Source organism: Vicugna pacos, chromosome 10, assembly GCF_048564905.1.
Source record: "Vicugna pacos chromosome 10, VicPac4, whole genome shotgun sequence".
Taxonomy (NCBI): Eukaryota; Metazoa; Chordata; class Mammalia; order Artiodactyla; family Camelidae; genus Vicugna; species Vicugna pacos.
The window spans coordinates 31,622,436-31,649,094 of record NC_132996.1 but is presented as its reverse complement, the minus strand read 5'-3'; the positions used below and the strand labels follow the sequence as shown (position 1 = coordinate 31,649,094).

The window sequence follows — 26,659 nt, the reverse complement described above, 5'->3', positions numbered from 1 at the left end:
TCCCATAATTCCTTTTGTAGTACAAGGAAGTTTTCTTTTTTTAAACCTGGACAGCATCTTAATTGACAGATGATAGGGACTGAGTTTCATACTTGCAATCCTAGTAGAGTTGAAATTGAATACCTATATGCAGATCATCCATGGCAGACTTTAGTTGTGACTTGTCCTTCTCTTTCCTATTCTTTCTTTCTCTTTTTTTTTTTTGGGATATATATTTTTTATTGAAGTATAGTCAGTTTACAACGTTGTGTCTGTTTCTGGTGTACAGCATAATACTTCAGTCATACATGAACATATATCTGTTTTCATATTCTTTTTCACTGTAAGTTACTATGAGATACTGAATATAGTTTTCTCTGCTATACCATAGGAACTTGTTGTTTATCTATTTTATACGCATTAGTCAGTATCTACAAATCTCAAACCCCCAATTTAACCCTTCCCACTCCCTTCCCCATCTGGTAGCCATAAGTTTGTTTTCTATGTCTGTGAGCCTCTGTTTAATAAACAAGTTTTTGTGTGTGTGTGTTTTTTACATTCCACTTATAATAGGTGTTTAAATAAAATTAATTTTTTTAACATTTTTTATTGATTTGTAATCATTTTACAATGTTGTGTCAAATTCCAGTGTTCAGCACAATTTTTCAGTCATTCATGGACATATACACACTCATTGTCACATTTTTTTCTCTGTGATTTATCATAACATTTTGTGTATATTTCCCTGTGCTATACAGTGTAATCTTGTTTATCGTTTCTACGATTTTGAAATCCCAGTCTATCCCTTCCCACCCTCTACCCCCCTGGTAACCACAAGTCTGTATTCTCTGTCCATGAGTCTTTAGATTCCACATATGAGCGATCTCATATGGTATTTTTCTTTCTCTTTCTGGCTTACTTCACTTAGAATGACATTCTCTAGGAGCATCCATGTTGCTGCAAATGGCGTTATGTTGTCGGTTTTTATGGCTGAGTAGTATTCCATTGTATAAATATACCACCTCTTCTTTATCCAGTCACCGGTTGATGGACATTTAGGCTGTTTCCATGTTTTGGCTATTGTAAATAGTGCTGCTATGAACATTGGAGTGCAGGTGTCATCCTGAAGTAGATTTCCTTCTGGGTACAAGCCCAGGAGTGGGATTCCTGGGTCATATGGTAAGTCTATTCCTAGTCTTTTGAGGAATCTCCACACTGTTTTCCATAGTGGCTGCACCAAACTGCATTCCCACCAGCAGTGTAGGAGGGTTCCCCTATCTCCACAGCCTCTCCAGCATTTGTCATTTTTGGATTTTTGAATGATGGCCATTCAGACTGGTGTGAGGTGATACCTCATTGTAGTTTTGATTTGCATTTCTCTGATAATTAGTGATATTGAGCCTTTTTTCATGTGCTTTTTGATCATTTGTATGTCTTCCTTGGAGAATTGCTTGTTTAGGTCTTCTGCCCATTTTTGGATTGGGTTGTTTATTTTTTTCTTATTGAGTCGTATGAGCTGCTTATATATTTTGGAGATCAAGCCTTTGTTGGTTTCACTTGCAAAAATTTTCTCCCATTCCGTAGGTTTTCTTCTTGTTTTATTTCTGGTTTCCTTTGCTCTGCAGAAGCTTGTAAGTTTCATTAGGTCCCATTTGTTTATTCTTGCTTTTATTTCTTCTAGGAGAAAATTTTTGAAATGTATGTCAGATAATGTTTTGCCTATGTTTTCCTCTAGGAGGTTTATTGTATCTTGTCTTATGTTTAAGTCTTTAATCCATTTTGAGTTGATTTTTGTATATGGTGTAAGGGTGTGTTCTAGCTTCATTGTTTTACATGCTGCTGTCCAGTTTTCCCAACACCATTTGCTGAAGAGACTGTCTTTATTCCATTGTATATTCTTGCCTCCTTTGTCGAAGATGAGTTGACCAAAAGTTTGTGGGTTCATTTCTGGCTTCTCTATTCTGTTTAAAATTAATTTTGAATACACTAAAGAAATGGATTATGGAAATACCCCAAATAATAATCATGAGAGACTTTCTGGAGAAGATGGAATTCCATTTTTACCTATAGTCGCTGAAATAGCCTTTCTCAAAAGCCTACATTTACTAAACTGAGGCTGAAAGATGGGGGCTACAGAATTTTAAAACTGGTCCCTGCCTGTCTAGTACCAGAGTCAAGCTTTAAAAAAAGAAGAAGAAGAAAAGAAGAAAGAGAAGAGAACCTCATCTCAATAAAACGAGATGTGAATCTAGGAGAAAACACTAACAGAGCCAGGGAGTTTAAGTAGACTTCTGTGGGGAAGCAGTTGAAAGGATTTTTTTCTTTTCTCTTCTTTTCTCTTCTTTTCTTTTCTTTTCTTTTCTTTTCTTTTCTTTTCTTTTCTTTTCTTTTCTTTGTAGGGTTAGGGTTAGGGTTAAAATTAGGGTTAGTGGGGAAGTGATATTTTAAGGGATGCCAGGCCTTTAGCAGACAAAAAAGGGCAGAAAGGGCATTGCAGATTAGAGGAAATAACTTGTGCAAAGTGGAAGCCACGAGAGACACACATTATTTGAAACAGGGGAATGTTCCCCACATAGGGGAGGTCGGTGGTGTTACTGAACCAAACTTGGGTCCCCTAGCCCAAGTGCAGTAAAGACAATCTAGTGACACTGGATTGTGGTGAAGGAAAGTAAGTGTTTATTGCAAGGCATCCAACATGAGGCCAAGCAAGGAGAATGGGCAGCTCATGCTCAAAAGACTTGAACTCTCTGATGGCTTTTAGGGAAGGCTTTTTAAAGGCAAGGTGAGAGAGAAGGTCACAGTGTGCATGATCACCTTATGGACATCCTTCTGATTGGTTGGTAGTGAAGTAATAGGATGGTATTTCATTAACCTTCTGGTTCCAACCTGTCTGGGGTTCTACATACTTGTGCTCAGTATATAGTTAATTTCTTCCATCTGGTGGGGTTTTAGTATCTGCAGATCAACTAAGGGTATAGCTCAGAATATTATCTGTAGCCTTTGAGGAGGAACTAAAGTTTCTTGACTTTGTTTTATGGCTAAGCTATTATTTTATCTTGCTTGACTCTTTTCTCTTGTTTCTGCATTTTCTCACTTCTCTAATTAAATGTGCTCTTTGAAACTCAAGGAAGGCTTAGGAGGCTAAAGCTTTGCTACAAACAAGAGGCAGAGGACATGTTCCTGGTAAGGCCCTGCAGGGTCCTGCTCAGTTTCAGTAGCAGGAAATGAGGCTAAAGTTAAGATCTTGAATGCCATGCTAGAATACTTGCACTAAGGGAAGTCTTAATACCAACTAGTCAAGCAAATAGTCTCTGGAATCTCACTGCCTTGCTATGACTATACCGTGTATGTACACTTACCAGATATATATCACCTTTAGCAAATTAAGTAACTCTCTAAGCTATAGTTTCCTCACTTCAAACGTGGTCATGATAATAGCCCTTATACTTATGACACTTTTATGATGGCTATGAGAATATTTGAGATGTATTACTGAAGCATACAATGATGTTTAGAAGTGTTAAAATTCCCTGCTTTGTAAGCAAAGGTTATCTAAAACATGACAAAAATGAAAAGATGTAGCATGATCATAGATTTGATATAGAAAATATGGTAGGAGGTGAAGGATAGACCTGGAAGAGGGATAAAATAGATGTAGCAAAAATCCACATGAGAGATAGATTAGAATGCAGGAGATATTTTTTAGTTAGGATCCTGGAATCTAGGAAATGTGAACAGGAGAGGATGACAAATCAGAGTAATTCAAGCTAGGGCCTAAAAGTGAGTAAGAGTCTGATAGAAGTAGAATGGAGGAAGGGAAACTGAGGCAGAGGGAACACCACCTGCAAAGGCACAGTAGCATGAAGGACTGTGAAGTGTTGGGAAACTAGAAAGCACTGTTGTCTGCTTTGAGTGTAGGGTAGGCAGAGGGATGTGGTGGAAACTGAGCCAGGACCAGTGTCTAGGGATCTGTTTGTGATGAACATCACATATCACGTGGGGGTACTTGAATTTCCTCCCGTAGCTAGTGTGTGGCTAGTCACCATTTTTGACACTATCAGTGACTTAATATATTCTGTATTCAGAAATCTAAAATCTGGTATGACAGTGGTTTTGGTGGTATCATAGACATTTAGGATATTATATTATGAGACTGATCGGATTTAATCATTGTTTAGAGGGAGGACCCTGTTGAGGTGTCACTGCAACCACCGTGTGAGTGGTATGTCCAGCGTCCTGCCGAGCCCTCCTGACACAGCACTGTCATAAATGGAGCGCTGACTCCCACTGCCTCCTTGCAGATGAGTGAGGTGGAAGTTCAGTTACTCCCTTTACCTTGTTGTCTTTTTCCCAGGGATAGTCTGACACTGACTTGCACACCTCCTTTCCTCCAAGTAAGCCCAGTGCCTTGTTGGGCCCCGCTGCACCAGGGAGGTTGGAAGCAGAGCTGCTTCACACTGCTTTGTTGTTGTAGGTGGAGGTGGAAGCTCCGGTCCTCAGTGGGACCCCACTTACAAGTAGAATTGGAGGCGAGGGAGCAGAGTAACATTAGTCCCACCTCATACTCCTTCATTAAGTCTCGTTGCTGCCAAATGACGGTGGAGGCACATTTCTCCCTTGTGCCCCACTACAATATCCTGGCAGGAGAATTGGAGAATGGGTGGGGAGAAAACCAGTTCCCTTCTTGGCTCCACTGAAACCTGAGGGAAGGAAGGTGGGACGATTTTTCCATTGGTGTTTTTCTGAAGTAGGGCAGGTGTTGCAAAAATTATTCTATTCTGTTAAGGCCACTCTTCTAGTCCTTTGGCTAGGAGGAACAAGCTTTTCTTAGAGCTCTTTTTGTCTGTGTCTCTGGGCAGTTCTGGGAGGCAGCACCCTGTCCAGGGAATACGGAAACAGTAACAAAACGCAGGGACTCACTTCTGTGTCGTTCCTCAGGTCCCTGAGTCCTAGGAGTCTGCCTTCTTCTTTTTCCTTTTTAGAATCTTCTTATGCTTGTTTGTTGTATTCCATCCAGGGTTATTTTTAGTAATAGAAGACCTGAGGTGAGTGGAGCAACATCATCTTCAACAGAACTGGAATTCTATGCCTTCAAACATTTAACAATATTTATCTACCTTCTTATTCTGTGACAGGAAGTTGGCCTAATACCAGTTTGCCTGACATATTCAGGTGTAGATGCCTGCATTCTTACTTTGAAAAGAAAGAGTTGAGTAGAATGACATGTGTCACCCACAAATGAAAGTCCTCTAGTGATGAAGTATTCTCAAAGAACGCCTCATTTTACAACCATCCCGCAAAAGGAATGTGCCTTAAAAAAAGTCAGAGTACTAAGAGGGTATTTGTGGCCTTGAGCTTTTGCTTAACCTTTGTGTGCCTCAATTACATCCTCTGTAAAATACAAATATTAAAAAGAAAACTTTTATGGCTATTCCAAGGATTCATTGGGTCACTACTAGTAAATCACTGTGAAGAGGACCTAGAAGCTAGTAAACAAGCTCATATTGTTAGCTCCTTTGCTACTATTCTTACTACTGCTCCTAGTACTCTTAGCAACATTTGACTCCTACGTGTTACAGCTCTCCAACCATGCAAAGACATACGGAAGACATTATTCAGCAGAGGGTGACTACAGAACTTTTACTAAGCAAGGCTGGAATTCCGGTTGCCAATATGAGTTAAAGAGTGTCAAAGCAGTGGCATGATTGTGGTGAGCAAGGGTTTGTGTAAAAGCCTGTTAAAGTTGTAGAAGGATCAGACACAAACATTTAATCACTTGGATCAAGCTGATTTTCAATAGATTAAAAAGCCATGGAGTCAGTGGTTTATGCCAGAGAAAATGCTTTATTCGGCCTTCTGTTCATTTTTATTTTTTATTTATTCATTTTCAGGTATGCATTTATGCTTGCTATGTTCCAGGAATTGTGTGGAAATTAGATGCATGAGGGAAGGGGAAAGACATTGAAGGTCTTCCAGCATTTTGGAGAAAACAAATACTGAATCTGTAACTCCAAGTACCTTCGGTATTCTGAAGAAAATATGCAGGGTTCTATGGTGGAGGGTAACAGGTGTACTTAATTTGGTCTGGAAGCTCAAGAATGCTTCCAAGTGGATAGGAAATGGTGTTTAGGTTACTACCTATAGTATAAGTAGGTATTACCCAGGTGAGGGAGAAAATGCATTCAGGTAGAAGTCCTGCATGTGAGAGGGCTCTAAGTGTCAAAGAATATGGACATGCCTAAGGATTTTTTAAAAAAAGGACCAAATGATTGCTTTCTAAGGTTTGGGTTTTTGAAGGCCAAGGGAAGAGCAGTGAGAAAGAAAAAACGGGCCACATTCAAGATTTTGTAAGCCGTGTTAAGAATTTTTGCCTTTAATAGATAGATAGATAGACAGGCAGACAGACAGATAGATTTACTTTAAGGAATTAGCTCACACAGTTGTGAGAACTGTCAGTTCCAAAATCAACATGCAGCCCAACAGACTGGAAATTCCAGTAAGAGTTTATGTCATAGTCTTCAGGCCAAAGTCATTCTGCAGACAGAATCCCTCTTTTTCAAGAGTCCTCAAGTTTTTTTTCTCTTAAGGCTTTCAACTCGTTGAACAAGGGACACCCACATTAAGGAGGGTAATCTGCTTTACCCCAATCTACTGATATAAAGATTAAGTATATATAAAACAACTTCACAGCAATAGCTATACTAGTTTTTGACCAAACAACTGGTCACCATAGCCTATCCAAGTTGACACATACAATTAGCTCTCACAGGATTACTATTGTAAAATAAATGTTAAATTGGTTGCTGGAAATAGACCTGCTGACAATGAAAATGAAGAAAAATAGGAAAAAAATCTTGGATTCAGAATGTACAAGACTTTATGATTGAATATAGGTGCATGGAGTGGAGAAAAGGAATAAACTACTCTCAGGTTCTGAATCAATATATTGATTGAATGATGGTGCCTCCTTTTGGAGCATTGGAGCAGAGCAAGTTGGTGGTAGAAAGATAACTTAATTTTAGACAGTTTCCACTTGAGATTCAATAGATAAAAATATTTTTGTCTGAACACTATATAGAGGACAGGGAAAGAGATACAAATATGGTAGTCATCAATATATAGAGACAAATTAAACTTCACAGGGGAGACACAATCTAGTTCCCTCAAACTTTCTTAACAAGATGTGCATCTGACCATGAACAAGTCACTTAAAGAACTTGTTTATTCACCCCCTAGTGATTTAGAAACACTGTTTATTTCCACAGAGAAGTCAGCTGTTTTGACCTGATAGAAGAACTCACAGTTGGTTTGGTCAGGGGCATCTCATCTTGTTCTTTAATGGGTCCTCTATAAATAGCTGATGCCAGAGATCAGGAACACAGCCCAGAATCTGAGTCTACAAAGCCCATAGCAGCAGATAACCTTTCTGCAAGAAGAATGTCTCCAGAAATTTTACTATCTGGTTCTACTTGGTTATCTCCCCTCTGAATGTCCTCAATCATAACTATAATTATCATGCTTATTTCAGGATAAACTGCTGTTGAAAATGGACACATCTTAAAGGTTTGGATGTACAAAACCCCTGCTCTACAGCAGAGAACAACTTTTTAAAAGGTATGAATACAATTTTGAAAGAATTTTCAGCAAATCAAGTATTTTTTCACATGAACAAATTTGTGTTTATAATGATAACTTCAATTTTGCTATATTTAAGATAACTCACTATTGACCTCTGATTTACAATTTGATGTCAGAAAATCCACCCTCATTACAAAAAAACTCTACATTAGCTTATTACTTACAGAACAATATATTTAGACCACAGGCACTCAGTTTCCTTTTATTACTTATGGTATTTTATTATATTGTTTCCTACAAAATATCGGTCTTCACTAAGAAATTATTTTTCTGCCAAGCTCTCTCTTCAGAGCCCTCTTAATCTCATTGTTTCTGAGACTGTAGATAAGGGGGTTAAGCATGGGGATCACCACCATGTAGAACACAGACACCACCTTGTTCTGGTCAGTTGAGTAGCTGGACTTGGGCATCACATAAATGAATGTGATGGTGCCAAAGAACAGAGTGACCGCTGTGAGGTGGGACGTGCAGGTGGAGAAGGCCTTGTGGCGCCCCTCAGTGGAGCGCATCTTCAGGATGGTGATGAGGATGTAGATGTAGGAGATGGCTATGATAGTCACTGTGACCACAATGATGGAGCCAGCCGTAAATGAGGGGACAGTTGTGGGGATACTGATGTCAGAACAGGAGAGTTCAACCAAAGGAGCAAAATCACAGAAAAAATGATTGACTCGATTTGGTCTACAGAAGAGTAAAAAATAGAAGGAAATAGTAAAGGAGGAAGCATTGAGAAAACCACCAATATAAGCCACTGTAAGTAACTGAACACAGACTTGTGTGGACATTTTGGTGGAATAAAGCAGTGGGTTGCAGATTGCCACGAAGCGATCATATGCCATGGCAGCCAGAATGAAGCACTCAGCTGTCCCAAAGAAACCAGCTGAACTAAGCTGCATGGCACATCCATGATAGGAGATGGTATTTGTCTCCACCAGGAAGTTTATAAGCATATTGGGTGAGACGGAAGATGAAGAACCCATGTCAGCAAAGGCCAAGTGGCTCAGGAAAAAGTACATGGGATGGTGGAGCTGAGAAGAGATTCTGATAAGAATGATTGTGCTGAGATTGCCAGATATGGTCACCAGGTAGATACATAGGATGATCATGAAGAGGATGATTCGAAGGACTGGGTCATTTGTTAAGCCCAGTAAAATGAACTCTGTCACTGCAGTGTGGTTCCCATCTCCTAGGGAATCCATGAGATTATGCAGCTGCTACCAAAATGAACCTATGGTAAAACACTACATTACAGATGTTATAAATTCAATGTTTCCATTTTCATTAATATATAAGGAGGTTATTATAAACAAATATCCATTTTCATTAATACATAAGGAGGTTATTATAAACAAATAAATTATTCAAACTAAGTTTAGACTTTTTTTACTTTATATTCTAGATTTTATGTGTATATGTAATGTCTTCTTTATATTAAAAATTGTTTTAGCAAAAACACTAGAAAACCTTCAAATAATGTAGATTTTGTCTTTATGTTATATATTAATAAAATATACTTAAAGTGACTTTAAAGCTAAAGAGTTACGAAAATTAAGGCATGTGAATAGCAAAAAGGAATGATAAGTATAACAAAATAGACTAAAATGAATTAATATAAGATTATAATATGGGAACTCAAGTAATAGCTAGTATTTACTAAATGCTTACTAAATGATAGGCACAATATTAAGAGTTTTATATACTTAGTTCTATTTTGAATTTCCATGAAATAATATTAAGTACTTTTATTTATGGAAGAAGAAACTGATTTTGACAATGTTAAGTGACTTACCTAAGTTTATGCAGCAAGTTGTGGACTCGAGATGTGAATCCCAGGCAGTCTGAATATAGTCCTTCCCTTTAGTAACTATACTGTGAATGAAATTAAGCAATACTAAGATAAAGTCTAATCTCTTGGAAGTAGGTGGATAACAAATTACCTTTCTACTTACTGACAGCTAATGTATAAAAGAGGTGCCTAGTTAATCACAAAGTTTACAGTTTCTATCAGTAAATCAAGACTATGTTTATAAATGGAGAAATACAATGTTCTTAATAGAAAGAAGAAATAGGAATTTCAAATAAAAGGGAATAGTCACCTATTGTAAATTTATTATATATTTATAATATTTAAAAGTCAAATATTATTTCATTAAGTAGTTTGAAATATTAGCCTAATCACTATGCAAAAATTACATATTTAATATCTAGGACATAATTTAAGACACTTATTCAAACAAATCATTTCCTAACATAACATTGTATTCTATTTGGAGTATTATAGCACAAATTATGTTAGTCTTAACATAATATACAGCTGAATACAGCTCCAGCTTGAGAGTTAAGAAATTTACTCAGGTTCACCCAGTGAGTAGCCATTGAGTCACCCAGTGAGTGACTCACCTCCAAGTTTTCTTGCTTCATTTTCTTGACTTTGTCCAAAGGCTCTGGTTGTCTGTAAATTAAAGCCTTTAGAACAAGAAACAATGGAAATCTTTCCACCAGATATTTATAAACTGTGAGTCTCCAAAGCATCTCAAAACTAGGGAATCTATTAGTATTACAACCAAATGCCAAGTGTAGATAGTGTTAAAAGACTACCTAATACCTAAGTTCCTGATCTTATGGGTAGAAAAATGAGGAATCCTAGCACCTTGAATTATGCCTGTTTATACACACTAAGTAGACTGTAGAAACTTAGGTTAACTCAGCTAAGGTTACTTGCTAACTGACTGCTGGATTGCATCTGCCCTAGCTTGTGAGTACAGATGTAACTTTAGAGTAATATATTCTCAAATGGTAAATGAAAGCAGCACAACAGATTAATTCACAAAGCCAAAATCTTACCTCTTGAAATAAGAATTTATTCATCTTATGGGAATAAATTCAAAGCCATTGTTGTTATGTAGCTGCCATGTCATCTTTTATTATTATTTGCCTTTGGGGATAAATCTCTAAAGATTTTAGAGATTCAGATGTGAATTCAAAAGCACCAGGGGTCATTATCACATTCTCAAGTGAATACTGAGCCGTTGGCTTCAAACAAAAACAACTAGTCTTTAAGGGTTCTGTCAATACTGAAGTAATCAATTTTTCTTTATATTTTGGTACAATTTTAATTGATAGTTACTGAAAGTATAAAAATATATTATAGTTGAATATTGATTCTAAGTTTATTTTGCTATTTCAGGTTAAGGAATACTAAACATCATACATAAACTGGTAACCTTAGCTTCATTCATTCAATGTGTATTTGTATTATGTGTTTTAAACTTATATATTTAAGTCACTCCATCAGGTGCCTTGGGGAACATGGGATACAATGCCATTCAGCACTGAATTTTAAATAACACAGTTATTTGAGACATGTATATATATTTTTCTAACAAAAGCTATAGAAAAGAGTATCTTTAAAGTTGTAAATAGAGAACTATCAAGTGAAAAGAGGTTTGAATGATTTCTAGATCAGACTTAGTCTACAAACCTCAATGGGAAGACTACTGGTTAGTGATTTATTTGACTAGTTGGACAATGGCAGAAACAGCTGTTTTTAGCCTGAATACTAAGTCTGATTTGCTTGCTAATCCTAATTTTAGAAAGTCTTCTCTCACCCTGCTGATGTGTCCTTTGATGGATATACCCCTAACCAAATTTCCTTCAGACTTTACTCTTTGCAAAGCATTGCATTTCGCTTCTCATTTAATCCTCACAATAATTTGGTGAGCTAATTTAAGCATTCCCATCCTCCTAATTTTACAGAAGAGAGAACTGAGGTTTAGTTTATTAATACTTGTCCAAATGCGCTCAACTGGTTAAATTAAATCCAGGTTTAAAATCAGGACTGAGTGCTAAAATGTGTACTCTTTGCTCTGAAAAGATCATACACCATGGGTTTCAGGTTTCTCTGTGCAGTGTCATCACTGTATTCAAATTGTCTTTCTGTGACTCCAACACCATCCAGCACTTCCGCAACATCTTTTCTCTGGTCAGCATGGCTTGTGATTATACTTCCCATTATGAAATGACTATTTTTGTGCTTTCTGCCTTTGTGTTTGTTGGCAACTTTATTTTCATTATGATTTCCTATGTCTTTATTGGAGCCATAGTTGTGAGGATGCCTTCTGCCAAAGATACAAGGCCTTCTCAGTTTGGTCCTCCCACCTCACTGTGGTGTGCATACACTACCGATTAGCTGACTTTGTTTATTTGAGGCCCATGGACAGTGACTTATTTCCTGAAGATATGGTGATGGCTGTGACCTATACAGTACTGACACCTGCTTGATCTCATCATTTATAGTCTAAGAAACAAAGAAATGCAAATAGCTCTGAGGAAGGTACTGGACAGTGCAAAAGGGTCCATCCCTGAGATGGTAAATAAAATAACCCTGAACACTTGAAAATTACATATTGCTGATAAATAAAAGTAGAAAAAGTGAAGTACTTCCAGTAAAATCATGATTTTGTATATAAAACAATTAAAGTATTATGTAATTACCTGTTATGCCCTGGCATCACCATTTTTCTACTACAAACAGGATACAGTTCTAAAATATTTTTAAATATATGTGTATGAGTACATGTGTGTATGTATATACACATGCATGCATACAGTAAACAAACCAAAATTCAGTATATTTCAGACCACAGTTTTTTCATGATAGTTCATTGTTAATTTAGAGAAACAGAACTGGGTTTTATGTGTTGATTTTGTACCTTGCAAACCCACTGAATTTGTTTGTTCTAACAATTTTTTGATGGATTTTTAGGATTTTTTATGTGTAAAATCATGTTATCTGAAAACAGAATTCTGCTTCTTCCATTCTGATTTAGATACTTTTAGTTTTTTTTGTCTCATCTAATTTCTCTGGCTAGGACTTCCAAGACTATGTTGAAAAGGAGTAGTGAGAGTGAGCATTCTTGTCTTGTTCCCATTCTTGGAATAAAAGCTTTCAGTCTTTCACTGGAGTATGATTTTAGCTGTGGCCTTTTTATGTATGGCCTCTATGATGTTTTGGTACATTCCTTCCATACCCAGTTTGTTGAGAGCTTTTATTATGAAACTACGTTGAATTTTGTAGATGCTTCCTCTGTATCTGTTGAAATGACCATCAGATTTTAATCTTTCATTCTCCTAATGTTATGTATCACATTTATAATTTTCGTATGTTGAAACATCCTTACATCCCAGGGATAAAATCTTTTTTTCATGGTATATGCTTATTTTAATGTGCTGTTGAATTATTTTTTTTTCATTTTTTATTGATTCATAATCATTTTACAGTGTTGTGTCAAATTCCAGTGTTCAATGTGCTGTTGAATTATGTTTGATAGTATTTTATTGAGAATTTTTGCTTCCCTGTTCATAAGGGAATTGGCTTGTAATTTTCTTTTCCGTAGTGTCCTTATCTTCAGGGCAGTCCTTGCATCAGGGTAACGATAGGCCTTGTAAAACGGGCCTGGGAGTATTCTCTCCTTTTCAGTTTTTGAAACCGTTTGAGAAGGATTGGGAGTAATTTTGTTTAAGTGTTTGGTAGAATTCATCAGTGAAATCATCTGGTCCTTGTTTTTGTTTATTGGGAGGTGTTTGAATACTGCTCCTTATTTGTTATTGGTGTTCAGATTTTCTGTTTCTTCATGTTCAGACTTGTTAGGTTGTATGTTTCTAGGAATTTATCTTTTTCTTCTAGGTTGTCCAGTTTGTTGGCATATAGTTATTCATAGTAGTCTCATAATCCAGTGCATATCTGTGGTATTAGTTGTAATGTCTTCTCTTTCATTTCTGATTTTATTTGCGTCCTCTCTCTCTTTTCTCCTTAGTTACTCTAATTAATTTTTATCAATTTTGTATATCTTTTCATTGGTCCAGCTCTTAGTTTCTTTTATTTTTTTCTATTGTTTTTCCAGTCTCCATTTCATTTATTTCTGCTGTTTGTTATTTCCTTCCTTCTTCTAACTTTGGGCTTAGTTTATTCTTTTTTTTTCTATTTCTAGAGGTGTAAAGTTAGATAGTGTGAGTTCTTTCTGTTAACGTAGTCATCTTTTATTAATAATTGACATATAACATTAGTATCAGCTGTATAACATAGTGACTAAATATAAACTTATATTGCAAAATAATCACCACAATAAGTCTAGTTAATATCCATCACCACACATAGTCACAATTTTTTTTCTGGTGCTGAAAACTTTCAAGATCTACTCTCTTAGCAAATTTCAAGTTTACAATACATTATTAACCAATAGTTACCATGAACATGGGGGAACAGTTATCTCTTCAACATATTAGTTTTACTTCCTTCAGATATAACAAATATTATCACATTTCCCCCACCCCTTAATCCTTGGCAACCATGTTCACTCTGTTTCGTTAAATTCAACTTTTTAAAATTCCATATGGATATCATGCAATATTTGTCTGCCTCTGACTTATTGCACTTAGTATAATGTCTTCCAAATTCATCCACATTATTACAAATGGTAGAATTTCCCTTTTTTAGGCTGAATAATATTCCATTGCATGTATATCTGAATTTCCTTATCTGTTTATTCATCAGTGAACACAAGCTGTTTACATATCTTGGCTATTGTGAATAATGCTGCAATGTGCAATTATCTCTTTGAGATATTAATTTCATTTCCTTCAGATATATATATATATATGTATAGACACACATACATACATACACACACACACACCCAGAAGTGAGATTGCCAATTCATATGGTAGTTGTGTTTTTTTCATTTTTTTGAGAAACCTCTTTACTGTCTTCCATTGTGGCTGCACAAATTTACATTCCCACAAGAGTTCCCTTTTCTCCATATCTCTCTAATACTTGTTATTTCTTAGCTTTTTGATAATAGCCATTCTAATAGGAGTGAGGTGATATCTCATGGTTTTAAGTTGCACTTCCCCGATGATTAAAGATGTTGAGCACATTTTCATAAACATATTGGCTATTTGTATGCCTTCTTTGGAGAAATGTCTATTCAGTTCCTTTAATCACTTGTTAATCAATTTATTTGTGTTTTTTCTATTGACTTATGAGTTCCTTATATATTTGGATATTAACCCCTTATCAGATATATAGTTGACAAGTATTTCTCCCACTCTATAGGTTGCCTTTTTATTTTATTGATTGATAATGTAATACACTACACTAACAGAATGCAGAATAAAAATCATATGATCATCTCAATAGATGCAGAATACGCATTTGACAAATTCTTTCATGACATAAAACTCTAAACAAGTTCAACATTCTTTTATGATATAAAACTCTCAACAAACTATGTATAGAAGCAATGTACCTCAACATGATAAAGATTACATATTACAAGCCCACAGCTTCCTACACTGCTGGTGGGAATGCAGTTTGGTGCAGCCACTATGGAAAACAGTGTGGAGATTCCTCAAAAGACTAGGAATAGACTTACCATATGACCCAGGAATCCCACTCCTGGGCTTGTATCCAGAAGGAACCCTACTTCAGGATGACACCTGCACCCCAATGTTCATAGCAGCAATATTTACAATAGCCAAAACATGGAAACAGCCTAAATGTCCATCAACAGGTGACTGGATAAAGAAGATGTGGTATATTCACACAATGGAATACTATTCAGCCATAAAAACCGACAACATAATGCCATTTGCAGCAACATGGGTGCTCCTGGAAAATGTCATTCTAAGTGAAGTAAGCCAGAAAGAGAAAGAAAAATACCATATGAGATCACTCATATGTGGAATCTAAACAAACAAAAACAAAAACAAACAAACAAAAACAAAGCGTAAATACAGGACAGAAATAGACTCATAGACAGAGAATACAGACTTGTGGTTGCCGGGGGGCGGAGGGTGGGAAGGGATAGACTGGGATTTCAAAATTGTAGAATAGATAAACAAGATTATACTGTATAACACAGGGAAATACACACAAAATGTTATGGTAGCTCACAGAGAAAAAAATGTGACAATGAGTGTGTATATGTCCATGTATGACTGAAAAATTGTGCTGAACACTGGAATTTGACACAACATTGTAAAATGACTATAAATCAGTAAAAAATGTTAAAAAAAAAAAGCCCACAGCTAAAATGGTGACTCAGTGGTGAAAAGCTGAAAGCTTTTCCTATAGATCAGGAACCAGTCAAGGATGCCTATTCATGCTGCTTCCATTCAGCATAGTCCTGGAAGTCCTCCCAAGAGAAACTAGACAAGATTAAAAAAAAAATGAAAGGCATCCAAATTGAAAAGGGAAATGTACAATTTTCTCTGTTTTCAGATGACATGATCTTATATGAAGAAATTATTCCACAAAAAACTATTAAAACTAATAAATTAATTTAGTAATGTTTCAAGATACAAAATCAACATACAAAAATCAGTTGTCTTTGTATATACTAAAAGAAAAAACAATTGCCAATAAATGATTTACAAATATAGTAAGGAGCTAAGAAAATGTCAACATTGTGTGCAGGTGTCTGTACAATAGAGGAGTAAGCAAATTCTCTTTAATAGAGCTGAGAAGCAGATGTGCCCTTCTTAGACAACTAGGTTTAGTTAAAATGGAGAAGCAGAGCATGTACTGTAAAAGGTTGATGAGTGAAATGAAAGAAGATTCTGGAATGAAAGTAAAACATATTAGGAGAAACCATAGCAAAGAAAGAGAATTTCAAAGATACCAGATAGGGAGATGTGTGTAAATGAATAAAGATGAAGAGAGCTCCCAAAGGGCTTGCAACTGGTCACAGTTCCATGATTATTGGTGGTGTCACAGCCTATTGGGTCACCAGTCCTCATTATTTGTTCAACACTGAATTAAAATTTGGCTAGAGGTTCTCTGATCAAATATTTCACAATCTCCACCATTCCATTTTCACAAATGTCCCTTCTAAATATGAAAGTCTCTATCTTCTCATATAAATTATCTAAACATTTTACTTCTTTAATTATATTAAATCTCAAATTTTTGAATCAATGGGATTTATGCCTGGGATGCAAGGTTGGTTTAATATATGAAAATCAATCAATGTGATACAACACATTAACAGAATGAGAACACCACATAATTATGTCCATAGATGTGGTATATGTATATGTATACAACAAAATATTATTCAGCCATAAAAAAGAAGGAAATCTTGCCATTTACAACAACATGGATATACTTGGAGACACTGTGCTAAATAAAATAAGCCAGACACAGAAAAAAAAATACTGCATGGTCTCACTTACGTATGAAATCTAAGACAGTCAAATTCATAGAAGCAGAGAATAGAATGGTAGTTACCAGGGTAGGGGAGGTGGGGGAAATGGGGGGAGGTTAGTCAAAGGATATGAAGTTGCAGTTGTGTTGGATAAATAAGTTCTAGTGATCTAATATACAGCATTATAACTATCATTAATAATACTGTATTTTATCCTGGAAATTTGCTAAGAGAATAAACTTTAGTTACTCTTACCACACCTAAAAAAAGATTAGATGTGAGGAGATGGGTATGTTAATTAGTTTGATTATATTAATCACTTCACTATGTGTATGTATGTCAAAACATCATGTTGAGCACATTAAATATACACAATTTTTAAAACATTTTTTCAATTAAAAATGTTTATAATCATTTTACAATGTTGTGTCAAGTTCCAGTGTAGAGCACAATTTTTCAATTATACATGAACATATATATATTCATTGTCACATTCCTTTCTCTGTGAGCTACCATAAGATCTTGTATTTATTTCCCTGTGCTATACAGTATAGTCTTGTTTATCTATTCTACAATTTTGAAATCCCCGTCTAAATATACACAATTTTTATTAAAAAATAAAAACATCTAAAATTGTTTTAAAGATTAAAAAAAACATGGCAACTAGTACTTCATTCATACCACTTGAATGGAGACCATTGTATTTTCAAGAAACATTTCTTTGATTTTTGTGAACTTCCTGAAAGAAAAGCACATGACTTATTCAGTTCATAACCTACTGCTAGGAAAAAAGGAGGCTCTAAATAAGTATTTATTGAATTAGAGTTAATGTTTAACCAGCAGTTATTTGTTGAATACTTGCCCTGTAGCAGACACTGTACTTTGAGCCAAGGATAATTAGTTCAACCTCCCACATCACTTTCATCCACCCACAAAAGTTTCTACAACTGCATCTCCAGCTCTGAATGACCAGTTAACTCCTTTTTACCTTTATGTCTCAGTTTAAATGTCATTTCTTCAGCAAAGTTTTCCTTGATCCTCATAAATAAATATATTTGCCAGATGATATCATAAGGAATAGGGACTGAGCAAAAAGATACAGTTGGGGCTTTTGGCAGTTAGGTAGGATCAGTAGATAGAAGTCTGAGGTCAAAGATGCCTAAGACTTATGAGGCCAAGATCCTGGACAGTAAATAACTATAGAGAAGTGAGCCTGAAATTGTATGTGTAATTCCTCATTATGGAGTTTGACTACTCCCAGCACATGGGCTGGTGAGATAGCAAACACCAGGTGGAAGTCAGCCTGCGAGAGCCTGATCTTACCAGAGATTTTGGCATTTTGCAGTGCTGGTTGGATAGAGCTTGGTAGATAGGCCATTTAAGATAGGTGGGACCCATAACAACTTATGCTTTTATTTGAGAGTCCTGAAGGTTGGTATCTTGGGAGTAATTGTTACATCCTAGAAATAAGGTCAAATCAGACATAGATCATCCCCACAAAGGACAGCACCCAGCCTACACTGGGAAAACCACCACATTCTACTAGGATGCAAGTTTAGGAGTTATACTGTACATAGAGACATCAGTTCTCTATGTGAATGGCCCTTTCGGGCACTGTATTTTCGTTTCCTCAAAGGGACGAAGCCTTTTATTTTCTTGCAAGAATAAAATTAAATACATTTTGGAGGAAGATAATGTCATTTAGAACCTCTACAATTTTCTATCCATATTGCCCATCATTCAATGAAATAAGACAAGATATGCCATTAAACAGGACCAAATGAATGAAAACCAGTACTTCAAATTAAATATTAAAAATATGTCTAAGAAAAATAGAGGAATAAAATGAAGACTCATACCACAGAACTGAGTACAATAAAAGAAATAAAAAGAATTAAATTTAAATCTTAGAAATGAAAAATAAAATAAATTAGGAATTCAGCAGATGGATTATTAGTAGATGGGACACAGCAGAAAAGAGAAGGAGTAAACTGAAAAGAGGTCAGGAGACAACATACAAATTACAAGACTAAGAAAAATATCAAAAATCAAAAAGAATGCGAGAGCTATATAAGAAATTGTGGAAAGACCTAACCTATGTGTGATTGAAGATCTAAAAAAAAAAGGAGAGGTAGAAAGAATTCTGAAGAAATATTCAATGATGATTTTCCAAACTGATGAAGGACCATGAGCTAAAAATCTATTAAACTTTGCAGATTTTAAACATGATAAATACAGGAAGAACCACACTTACAGAAATCATGAAAAGGCTACAGGAAGTCTAAAACAAACAAACAAAAATGTTAAAAACTTCGAGGGGAAAAATAAAAGACATACTCCCTTCAAAAAAGAAGGAGAAAAAATGAAGACTGAGAGCTGAGTTCTGGAAAGAAATGATGGAAGCAAGAAAACAATTAAATCTTAAAAGTGCTAAAAGATTTTTAACTGAAAACCTAGAATTCTACCCAAAATAGAAATATCTCTCAAAAGTGAAGGTGCAGTAGAAGTCCAAGATCAAGGTATGGCAGGGTTGCTTCCTTCTGAGGGCTGTGGGATCGGCTCCATGCTTCTCACCTAGCTTCTCCTGGTTTGCTGTCAATCTTTGAAGTTCCATGGCTTGTAGAAGCATAACCCATATTTCTGTCTTTATCTCCACATGATGTTATTTCTGTGTGTTGTCTGTATCCTAATTGTCCTTTTTGAAATAAGGATACCAGACATACTGTATTAGAAACCCAGCCTACTTCAATATGAGTTCATCTTAACTAATTACATCCACAACAACCCTATTCCCAGATAAGGTACTGGCAGCTAGGACTTCAACATATAAATTTTTGAGGGACATAATTCAATCCATAACAAGTCCAGCCCTTCTTCTCCCTTTTTCTTGCAACTGAGCCTGCCCTCGTTGTTCTTGGCAGCTCTTGGCCATGCTGTAAGCTAATGGATAAAGGCCTAGACTCACTGGGGAGACCTGAGTATTTCCATTATTGCCAGTGACAGAGAAGGAAAAAGTGTCAAATTCTGGGATTTAGAATGCAAAAACATATATGTCCACAAAATTGTGGCACATTCTCTAACATCATTCATACAGATAATATTTTGCTCTTCTATATACCTTCTCTTTCTGCCATTTCTTTAGTTGATTTAGAGTTTGGGAGAAGAGAATGAGTCATTGTATATCCTGTCTAGTAGGGACTATTAACAGTGTCACACCACACTCCCTGCATCTGGGTAATTGAATTATTTGAATCCCTTAAAGTGGAAATATGAATGAAAAAAATCTCTGCATGGATTCATCATAATCAATCGGGGAGTGTTTAAGCTCCTACACAAAAGAGACTTAAAGAAGGAAGAGGTCAATATGGGACATGTGTTCCCCCTGAGAGATGAAACGGGATGGAGGGGAGCAGACCATTTTGATAGATGTGCCATCAGAGGCACCCCAAACTTGTTAGAGTACTAAACCTCACAATGATTTGCCAGTTATTGAGAAAGGAACAGAGAAGAGTAAATAGTTTGGGGAGAAATATGAAAAATTCAGTCAGGGCACACTGAATTTGAAAGTCTTGAGGAAAAGGTCAGTGAAGTTCATCTGTCCTCCAAGGAAGGTTGTATGTGAAGATTTGGATGTTGCCACCACACAGATGTCAGCTGAGCTCTTGAGAAGATGAGGTCACTCAAGGAGACCATGAGGAATGGGGGGAAGGGCAGAGGGCTGAGCATGAATCCTGGTGAAAAGCAAGAAGTGTAGGGGGAAACATGAAGAGGAAGACTGCCTGAAAACTTCAACCACCAAAGTGCAGAGCACCCACCACAACTCGAACATAGCCCTTTCCAAGACTGAAGTAATACCTTGGAGTTCCCTCTCTTTGTGAAGGGCCATGTCTGTGCTGACTTTAGCTCCAGAATTATTGCACTGATAGGATTACAGGCCCATAACTGATGCAAGTAAAGAGGTATGAATGGGGAAACAGGACCAGAGAAATTCCACAAAGTGGCTTCCAGGCAGGAAAGGAGGTGGTTTTCTTGATCTGGTCAGTGAAGAACCCAGGAATAGGAAGTTTGCTTGTAAAGTAATGCTCCCCAACTGTCTCAGGATTTTTCTGACATTTATGTGCTAAATATTAAACATATTAACTAAAATATTAATCATGTCATTGTGAAAGGAGTGCAGGAGGCAGGGAATCAATTTAGAGGCAATTGTCATAACCAAACTGGATCATAAGCACTGTCAAAAAAGGCAGTGGAAGAATCTGTGATGGTGGACAGCTCCTTGAGACACAAAATGTGTAGCGGATATTTCTTGCCTAAACCATAACTTCGTATCTCCTGTCTATGAACTGTTACTGGAAGAAAGTCCCATCTCAGTCTCTCATGCCAAAGAAAAGGAACTTCCAAAATCCTACCCTGTTATTCACCTGGTAAGACAAGTCATGAGAAGAGTCAGCTGAAATTTATACAGAGTTTCTTCTGTGTTATCTGGGTTGGATCTCTTAATGGTCAAACATGGGAATCATGATCTTTGCTCTGGCTTAAATAAAGTAAAGATAAATAGAAGCTTTTCTGAGACACTAACATCAAGGTTTCCAATAGTTGAACTATCCATTGACCAATGCAAGGCAGTATCTTTAAAGAAAGTACCTTTAACTGCTGACTTGTCAGTATTACCATCTGTTACACATCACCGAGGAGAATTTTCTTTCCCAAATGGTATTTTACAAAAATGGAATTCAATTAAATCTGATCTTTGGTTGAAATATCTCTCCATTTAAGTAAAGCTCTATAATTGGTAAATGGGATTTTAAATAGAAAAGTTTTTGAAGGTATCCCTACCTTGAAAAATCCGTATTTAATTTGAACCAAGTGGATATCCATGGTAATGATACACTTAACTCTATAAATGGAAGTAAACGTTGGATTTTTTATATATTTATGGGAGCTTCTCATTGTAAAAGTGATAAAGTTAATGAGAAATATCACTAAATATCCAGCACAAATGTTCCACAAATCAATGGTTTGTTATTTATAGATTTATACCTGATTTAATTCAGGAAAACCAATGTGTTCTAGCCATTAGTTTTCTCATGGCCTCCTTCACCTCCTTGTTCCTCAGACTGTAGATGAGGGGGTTCAACATGGGGACCACCACTGTGTAGATTACAGATGCCACTTTGACTTGGTCCGCTGAATAGCTCGATTTGGGCATCACATAGACAAACAAAACTGTCCCATAAAACAAAGTGACTGCAGTGAGGTGGGAAGTGCAGGTGGAGAAGGCCTTCTTCCTCCCCTCAGTAGAGCGCATTCTCAGGATTGAGTGGAGGATGTAGCTGTAGGACACAGTGATGGTAAACAGTGTGCTTATAAGGACTGATGCAGAGGAGATGGCAGGAGATATTTCAGCAAGGTAAACATGGCCACAAGAAAGCTTCAAGAGTGGGAAGAGGTCACAGAAAAAATGGTTGATTTTATTCGGTCCACAGAAGGACAGGTTCATCAGACAGCCCGTAAATGATGAAGCATTCATGCATCCACCCAGGTAGGAGGCCCCCAGTAGGAGGAAGCAGACCACTGGGGACATCTGGGTGGAGTAGAGCAGGGGAGAGCAGATGGCCACATAGCGATCATAGGCCATGGTGGCCAGCAGGAAGCACTCTGTAGTCCCAAAGGTGACATCAGAGCCGAGCTGGGCTATACAGCCAGTGACTGGGATAGCAGTTTTCTCTCTCAAGAAACTCATCAGCATGATTGGTGTGACTGATGTGGAATACCCAATGTCCACAAAGGCCAAATGGCTAAGAAAAAGGTACATAGGGGTGTGAAGCTGTGGGCTGCTTCGGATTAAGATAATTATGCTGATATTTCCCACTATGGTTACTACGTAAACACCTAGAAAAATCACAAAGAAAATGGCACATAGTGTGGGGTTGTCTGTTAATCCCAGAATAATGAACTCTGTCACTGTTGTGTGGTTTTCAGTCTCCATCTATCCATCTAATGGTGCCTACTGAAATCAGAACCAGAGGAAATTAAATTGACTGAAATGACCCCATGTTTAATGTATATACCTAAGCATAACCTTATATACCTAAACACAACCTTATAAATATTTTAAGTGATAAATTTGCCTCACTTATAGAATACTTCGTGCACACAAGATTTCAATTTCCATGAAAATATTAAAATTGAAGATTTGATTACCTTAGGACTCAGCTATTTTACTCCTATGTATATACCATGGCGTAAGTCTTACCCATGTGCACAGGAGATCTGTAAAAGAATGTTTACCGCACTATTGATTGTAATAACATGAACTGTAAATAACCTAAATGTTCATAGAAAGACCAGCTCTTGATTTTCCAACCCCATCCCAAATGTGCCTCTATTCCTTAATGTCAATCTTAGTAAATACTATCTGCATTTATCCAATTGAGCCGGAAAATGTGGTGTTGACTTTGACATCTCTTTCTTTCTTGATCCTTTTCCTGGAATAAAAAAAAAATCACGTTCTTAGTTATAATAACTGAAACCAAGGGCTAGAAATTGTCCATGTTCAAGATGAAAGAGCCAAATAGAATTTTTACTATTGTTTTGAGCCAAACATCCTGAATGTTTTACAGAAACTTCTAGGACTTGTCTCTTATACCATACCTTTGCATACTTGTGGGACTGCATGTTGCAGTAAGAAAATCTAGGTATTTTTATGGACCAGGATTAAATGGAAAGTGAACATTTGGGACCTGGATTAATTAAGTTTTAGTTTCATCACTTCCATTAAGCAACAATAGAGAAGTAAGAAGTGGGGGCATATGATGAGAACAGGAGGAAAGTGTAGTTAGGGAGGGAGGAATAGAAGTAGCCATCTAGGAAAGCTAGAAAATTAGACTGAAAGAAAGGTTAGCATTTCAAAATAATACTCCTTTACTTTAAAATAGATCACATGATGAAGGGCAGGGGAGAATATGTTCATTATCCTTAGTCATTCCCGTGACTCCTCTAATTTAAATACCAACATATTCTTATGAATAATTTTTCAAGAACTTGTATCTTAAGGAGAATTAAGTAAACATACACACATAACTATCAGCAACCACGCACATTTTACTCAATGTTACATGTGAATCATGGCAATAGTATACTATATAGCATGACTAGTTACTAGAATTATGTATCTGAATGATCAAGTTCTGGCTCTTTTAACTAGACAAAGACCCAAGCCAAAAATGAATTTTGTATTTTTAAAGAAAATAGATGTATGAAAGACACAAATGTTTTCGAAGTTGTATATGAGTGCCAGCAGGGAAGGCAAAGGGACGTGCAGAATCCCATGGACTTTGAAGCCATGCAAATCTGAAATCAGTTTCTAGCTCTGCCTCTCACTGTCTCTGAAATCACAGGCAAGTTATAAAAAAAAGTTTGCTCTTGTTTCCTTACCTGTAAAAAGGAGACAGTATATACCTCATGCGGTTCTTGTGTTAAATTATATGAAGTGAGTGAAAGCTCCAAACACTGTTTATGCAACAAATAAATGCTCAGTTACTAATAGTTTGCTTGAAATGATCAACTTGTAATTTCTGGGACATAGGAGAAAATCAAATATGTCTGTGTCCTTAAAAACGGACAAGTGTGAACTAGTGATACATCCTCTGCAACACTACCAGTAGTCTCCAAGGAATTGTTGCTGTACAGCAAGGGCACATTTAAGTGAGGTCTGTGTCATTGGGGATAAGGCCCAAATCACCTACTTCATTTGTAATTACAAATTAATTATTTCACTTGTTTTGGAAAACCAAACTGAGAATCCACTGGGATAGAGAAATTACATGTATACATCTGCTGGGACAGATAAATAGCATGTAACATGATTATGTAAAGTGTGTGAATAAAATATTTTCTAAATACCCTGAAATTCCAGTTATTTTTAATTAAATGGAAAAAACTAAAAATTTCATTTTAATCAAATTGAAAAACATTTTACTATCATTGGAGTTGATGATTAGGTCAACATGACTAATATGGCTGTGACAATTTGTGGCATTTCTGAAACATGGCTATATTCAGTGGTCCAGATTTTCATGTCACCTATGTTTGGAGATAATTTGGGGTTGCTGGTACGATTTAGTTTACAAATATGCATCCAATGGAACCGCAGTATTATTATCAACATAAGTGGCATACATTTTTAAATCATATGAATTTTCCATATATGTTATAGATTTGCACTAGAACACTTGAGATACACACCTGGCTTGTTGGCAGTAGACATTTCTCACATACACCATCTTCTTTCTCCCCATTGCCAACCGTGGATCCATCAACATGTATACTTTCTAGTAGAACAATGAAGCTTGCACTAACACTTTTCTTATGACCTTGTCACACGCAGATGCCACAATGACTAGCAGGTTGTCAAAGACACATGTCCACAATTGATTCTGGCTGTGTTCTTGAACCACAGCCACATAGCAGAACATTCTCTAGATTGAAGGTCAGGTTCCTTTGGTTCTGGGCTTGAGGGAGCCTATAGATCAGTAGCCATCAGAACAAAGATAAGCCTGATAATCCACATTAGGAGGCTCGAACAGCTCACACACCTCAACTCCAACAAGTTAGGAAATGGACCTGCTACAAGGTTCCATCAGTCCCAGAAAGACACAGCTCCTTTAGGTTCTAAGGAAGCCCAACTGTGACTAATGAATGTTACAAAACCTTTCCAGATGACATCTGGGAGAATTCAGTTCCCTTCACCCCTGCCATCCTCCTAACATTTTGTTTATGCCATTTGATTAATGCCCATTATAGCTGTGGATCTTATTCTTTCCCTAGTGTGGAAGTGCAGTGTCTATGACACAATTTTTGTATCCCTCTTCAATGATGCAGTGTTGGGAATATAGAAGGCACTAAGTAGATGTTCGTTAAATTAGTGTTAAACAATTAAAAAAAATCTTTCTATGTATCAGACACTGTGCTATGACTTAGAGATAGATACTCCCACATTTCTATCTTTACCCAACTGCAAACTGTTGTATAGCTGTCTTCATCACTCCACCCTCTTCCAATGGAAGACTAACTTCTAGTCACCTTAGTTCTTGGGTTTAAATTTATTTCACTATTGAAATCTCCTCTTCACACTAGACTGAGTCATATTCTCCTGGCAAACAATTTCAAAGAACCTTGAAATATGTTTTGCACTTACATACTTTTAATTATATAGGCACTGGAGCAAATAATTGCATAATGTATTTTTATGTACTATCCTACAATTTCCACAAGGGAGGGGTCGCCTCTGCCTTGTTCAACACTATTCTTAGAACATTACAGAGTGCCTGGTACCTAGCAGTACTAAATGAATGAATGAACAAGTGAATAAATGAATGATCTATTTTTTGGTATTTATTTTATTGTGGTAAGAGCACTTAGATGAGACTTGTCCTCTTAAGTGTACAATACACTATGGTTAACTATAGGTATGGTGTTCTACAGCAGATCTCTAGAACTTATTCATCTTTTTTAATCCTTATTTTTATTGAAGTGCAGTCAATTTACAATATTAGTTTCAGCTGTACAGCAAAGTGGTTCAGTTATACATATACATACATATATTTTTTCAGATTTTTTCCATTACAGAACATTACAAGAAATTGAATATAGTTCCCTGTGCTGTACAGTAGGTTCTTGTTGTTTATCTGTTTTATATATAGTAGTGTGTATCTGTTAATCCCAAACTGTTAATATATCCCTCCTCTCCCCTTTCCCCTCGGGAATCACAGTTTGTTTTCTATGACCATGAGTCTATTTCTGGCTTGTAAATAAAATTTGTAACTTTTTTTGAT

The 26,659-nt window shown here is 36.4% G+C and overlaps 3 protein-coding genes across 8 annotated transcripts in view; 1 reads left to right on the top strand and 2 right to left on the bottom strand.

Moving 5' to 3' along the window:
* The window catches only part of OVCH2 (ovochymase 2), a 127,616-nt gene that overhangs the window by 64,234 nt on the left and 36,723 nt on the right, over window positions 1-26,659 (top strand). For 5 of the 6 annotated variants that reach the window (XM_072970785.1, XM_072970786.1, XM_072970782.1 and 2 more), the window contains exon 3: window positions 7,508-7,593. The gene's annotated coding sequence lies outside the window, so the exon portion shown is untranslated. Of the gene's footprint in view, window positions 1-7,507; window positions 7,594-10,814; window positions 10,837-26,659 lie in introns of those variants that run through there. The other variant, XM_072970784.1, reaches the window with a different exon arrangement.
* Window positions 7,872-8,816, bottom strand: LOC102541708 (olfactory receptor 5P6-like). The gene has a single exon (XM_006203486.2). The coding sequence runs from the start codon at window positions 8,814-8,816 to the stop codon at window positions 7,872-7,874; it is 945 nt and encodes a 314-aa protein (XP_006203548.2).
* LOC102541457 (olfactory receptor 5P4) lies at window positions 21,874-22,812 on the bottom strand. Its single transcript, XM_006203485.1, has one exon. It carries the CDS (start codon window positions 22,810-22,812, stop codon window positions 21,874-21,876), a length of 939 nt encoding a protein of 312 aa, XP_006203547.1.

Excerpts from the sequence above, each read along its gene's own strand:
- LOC102541708 (XM_006203486.2), bottom strand. The coding sequence starts at position 8,816 with ATGGATTCCCTAGGAGATGGGAACCACACTGCAGTGACAGAGTTCATT.
- LOC102541457 (XM_006203485.1), bottom strand. The coding sequence starts at position 22,812 with ATGGAGACTGAAAACCACACAACAGTGACAGAGTTCATTATTCTGGGA.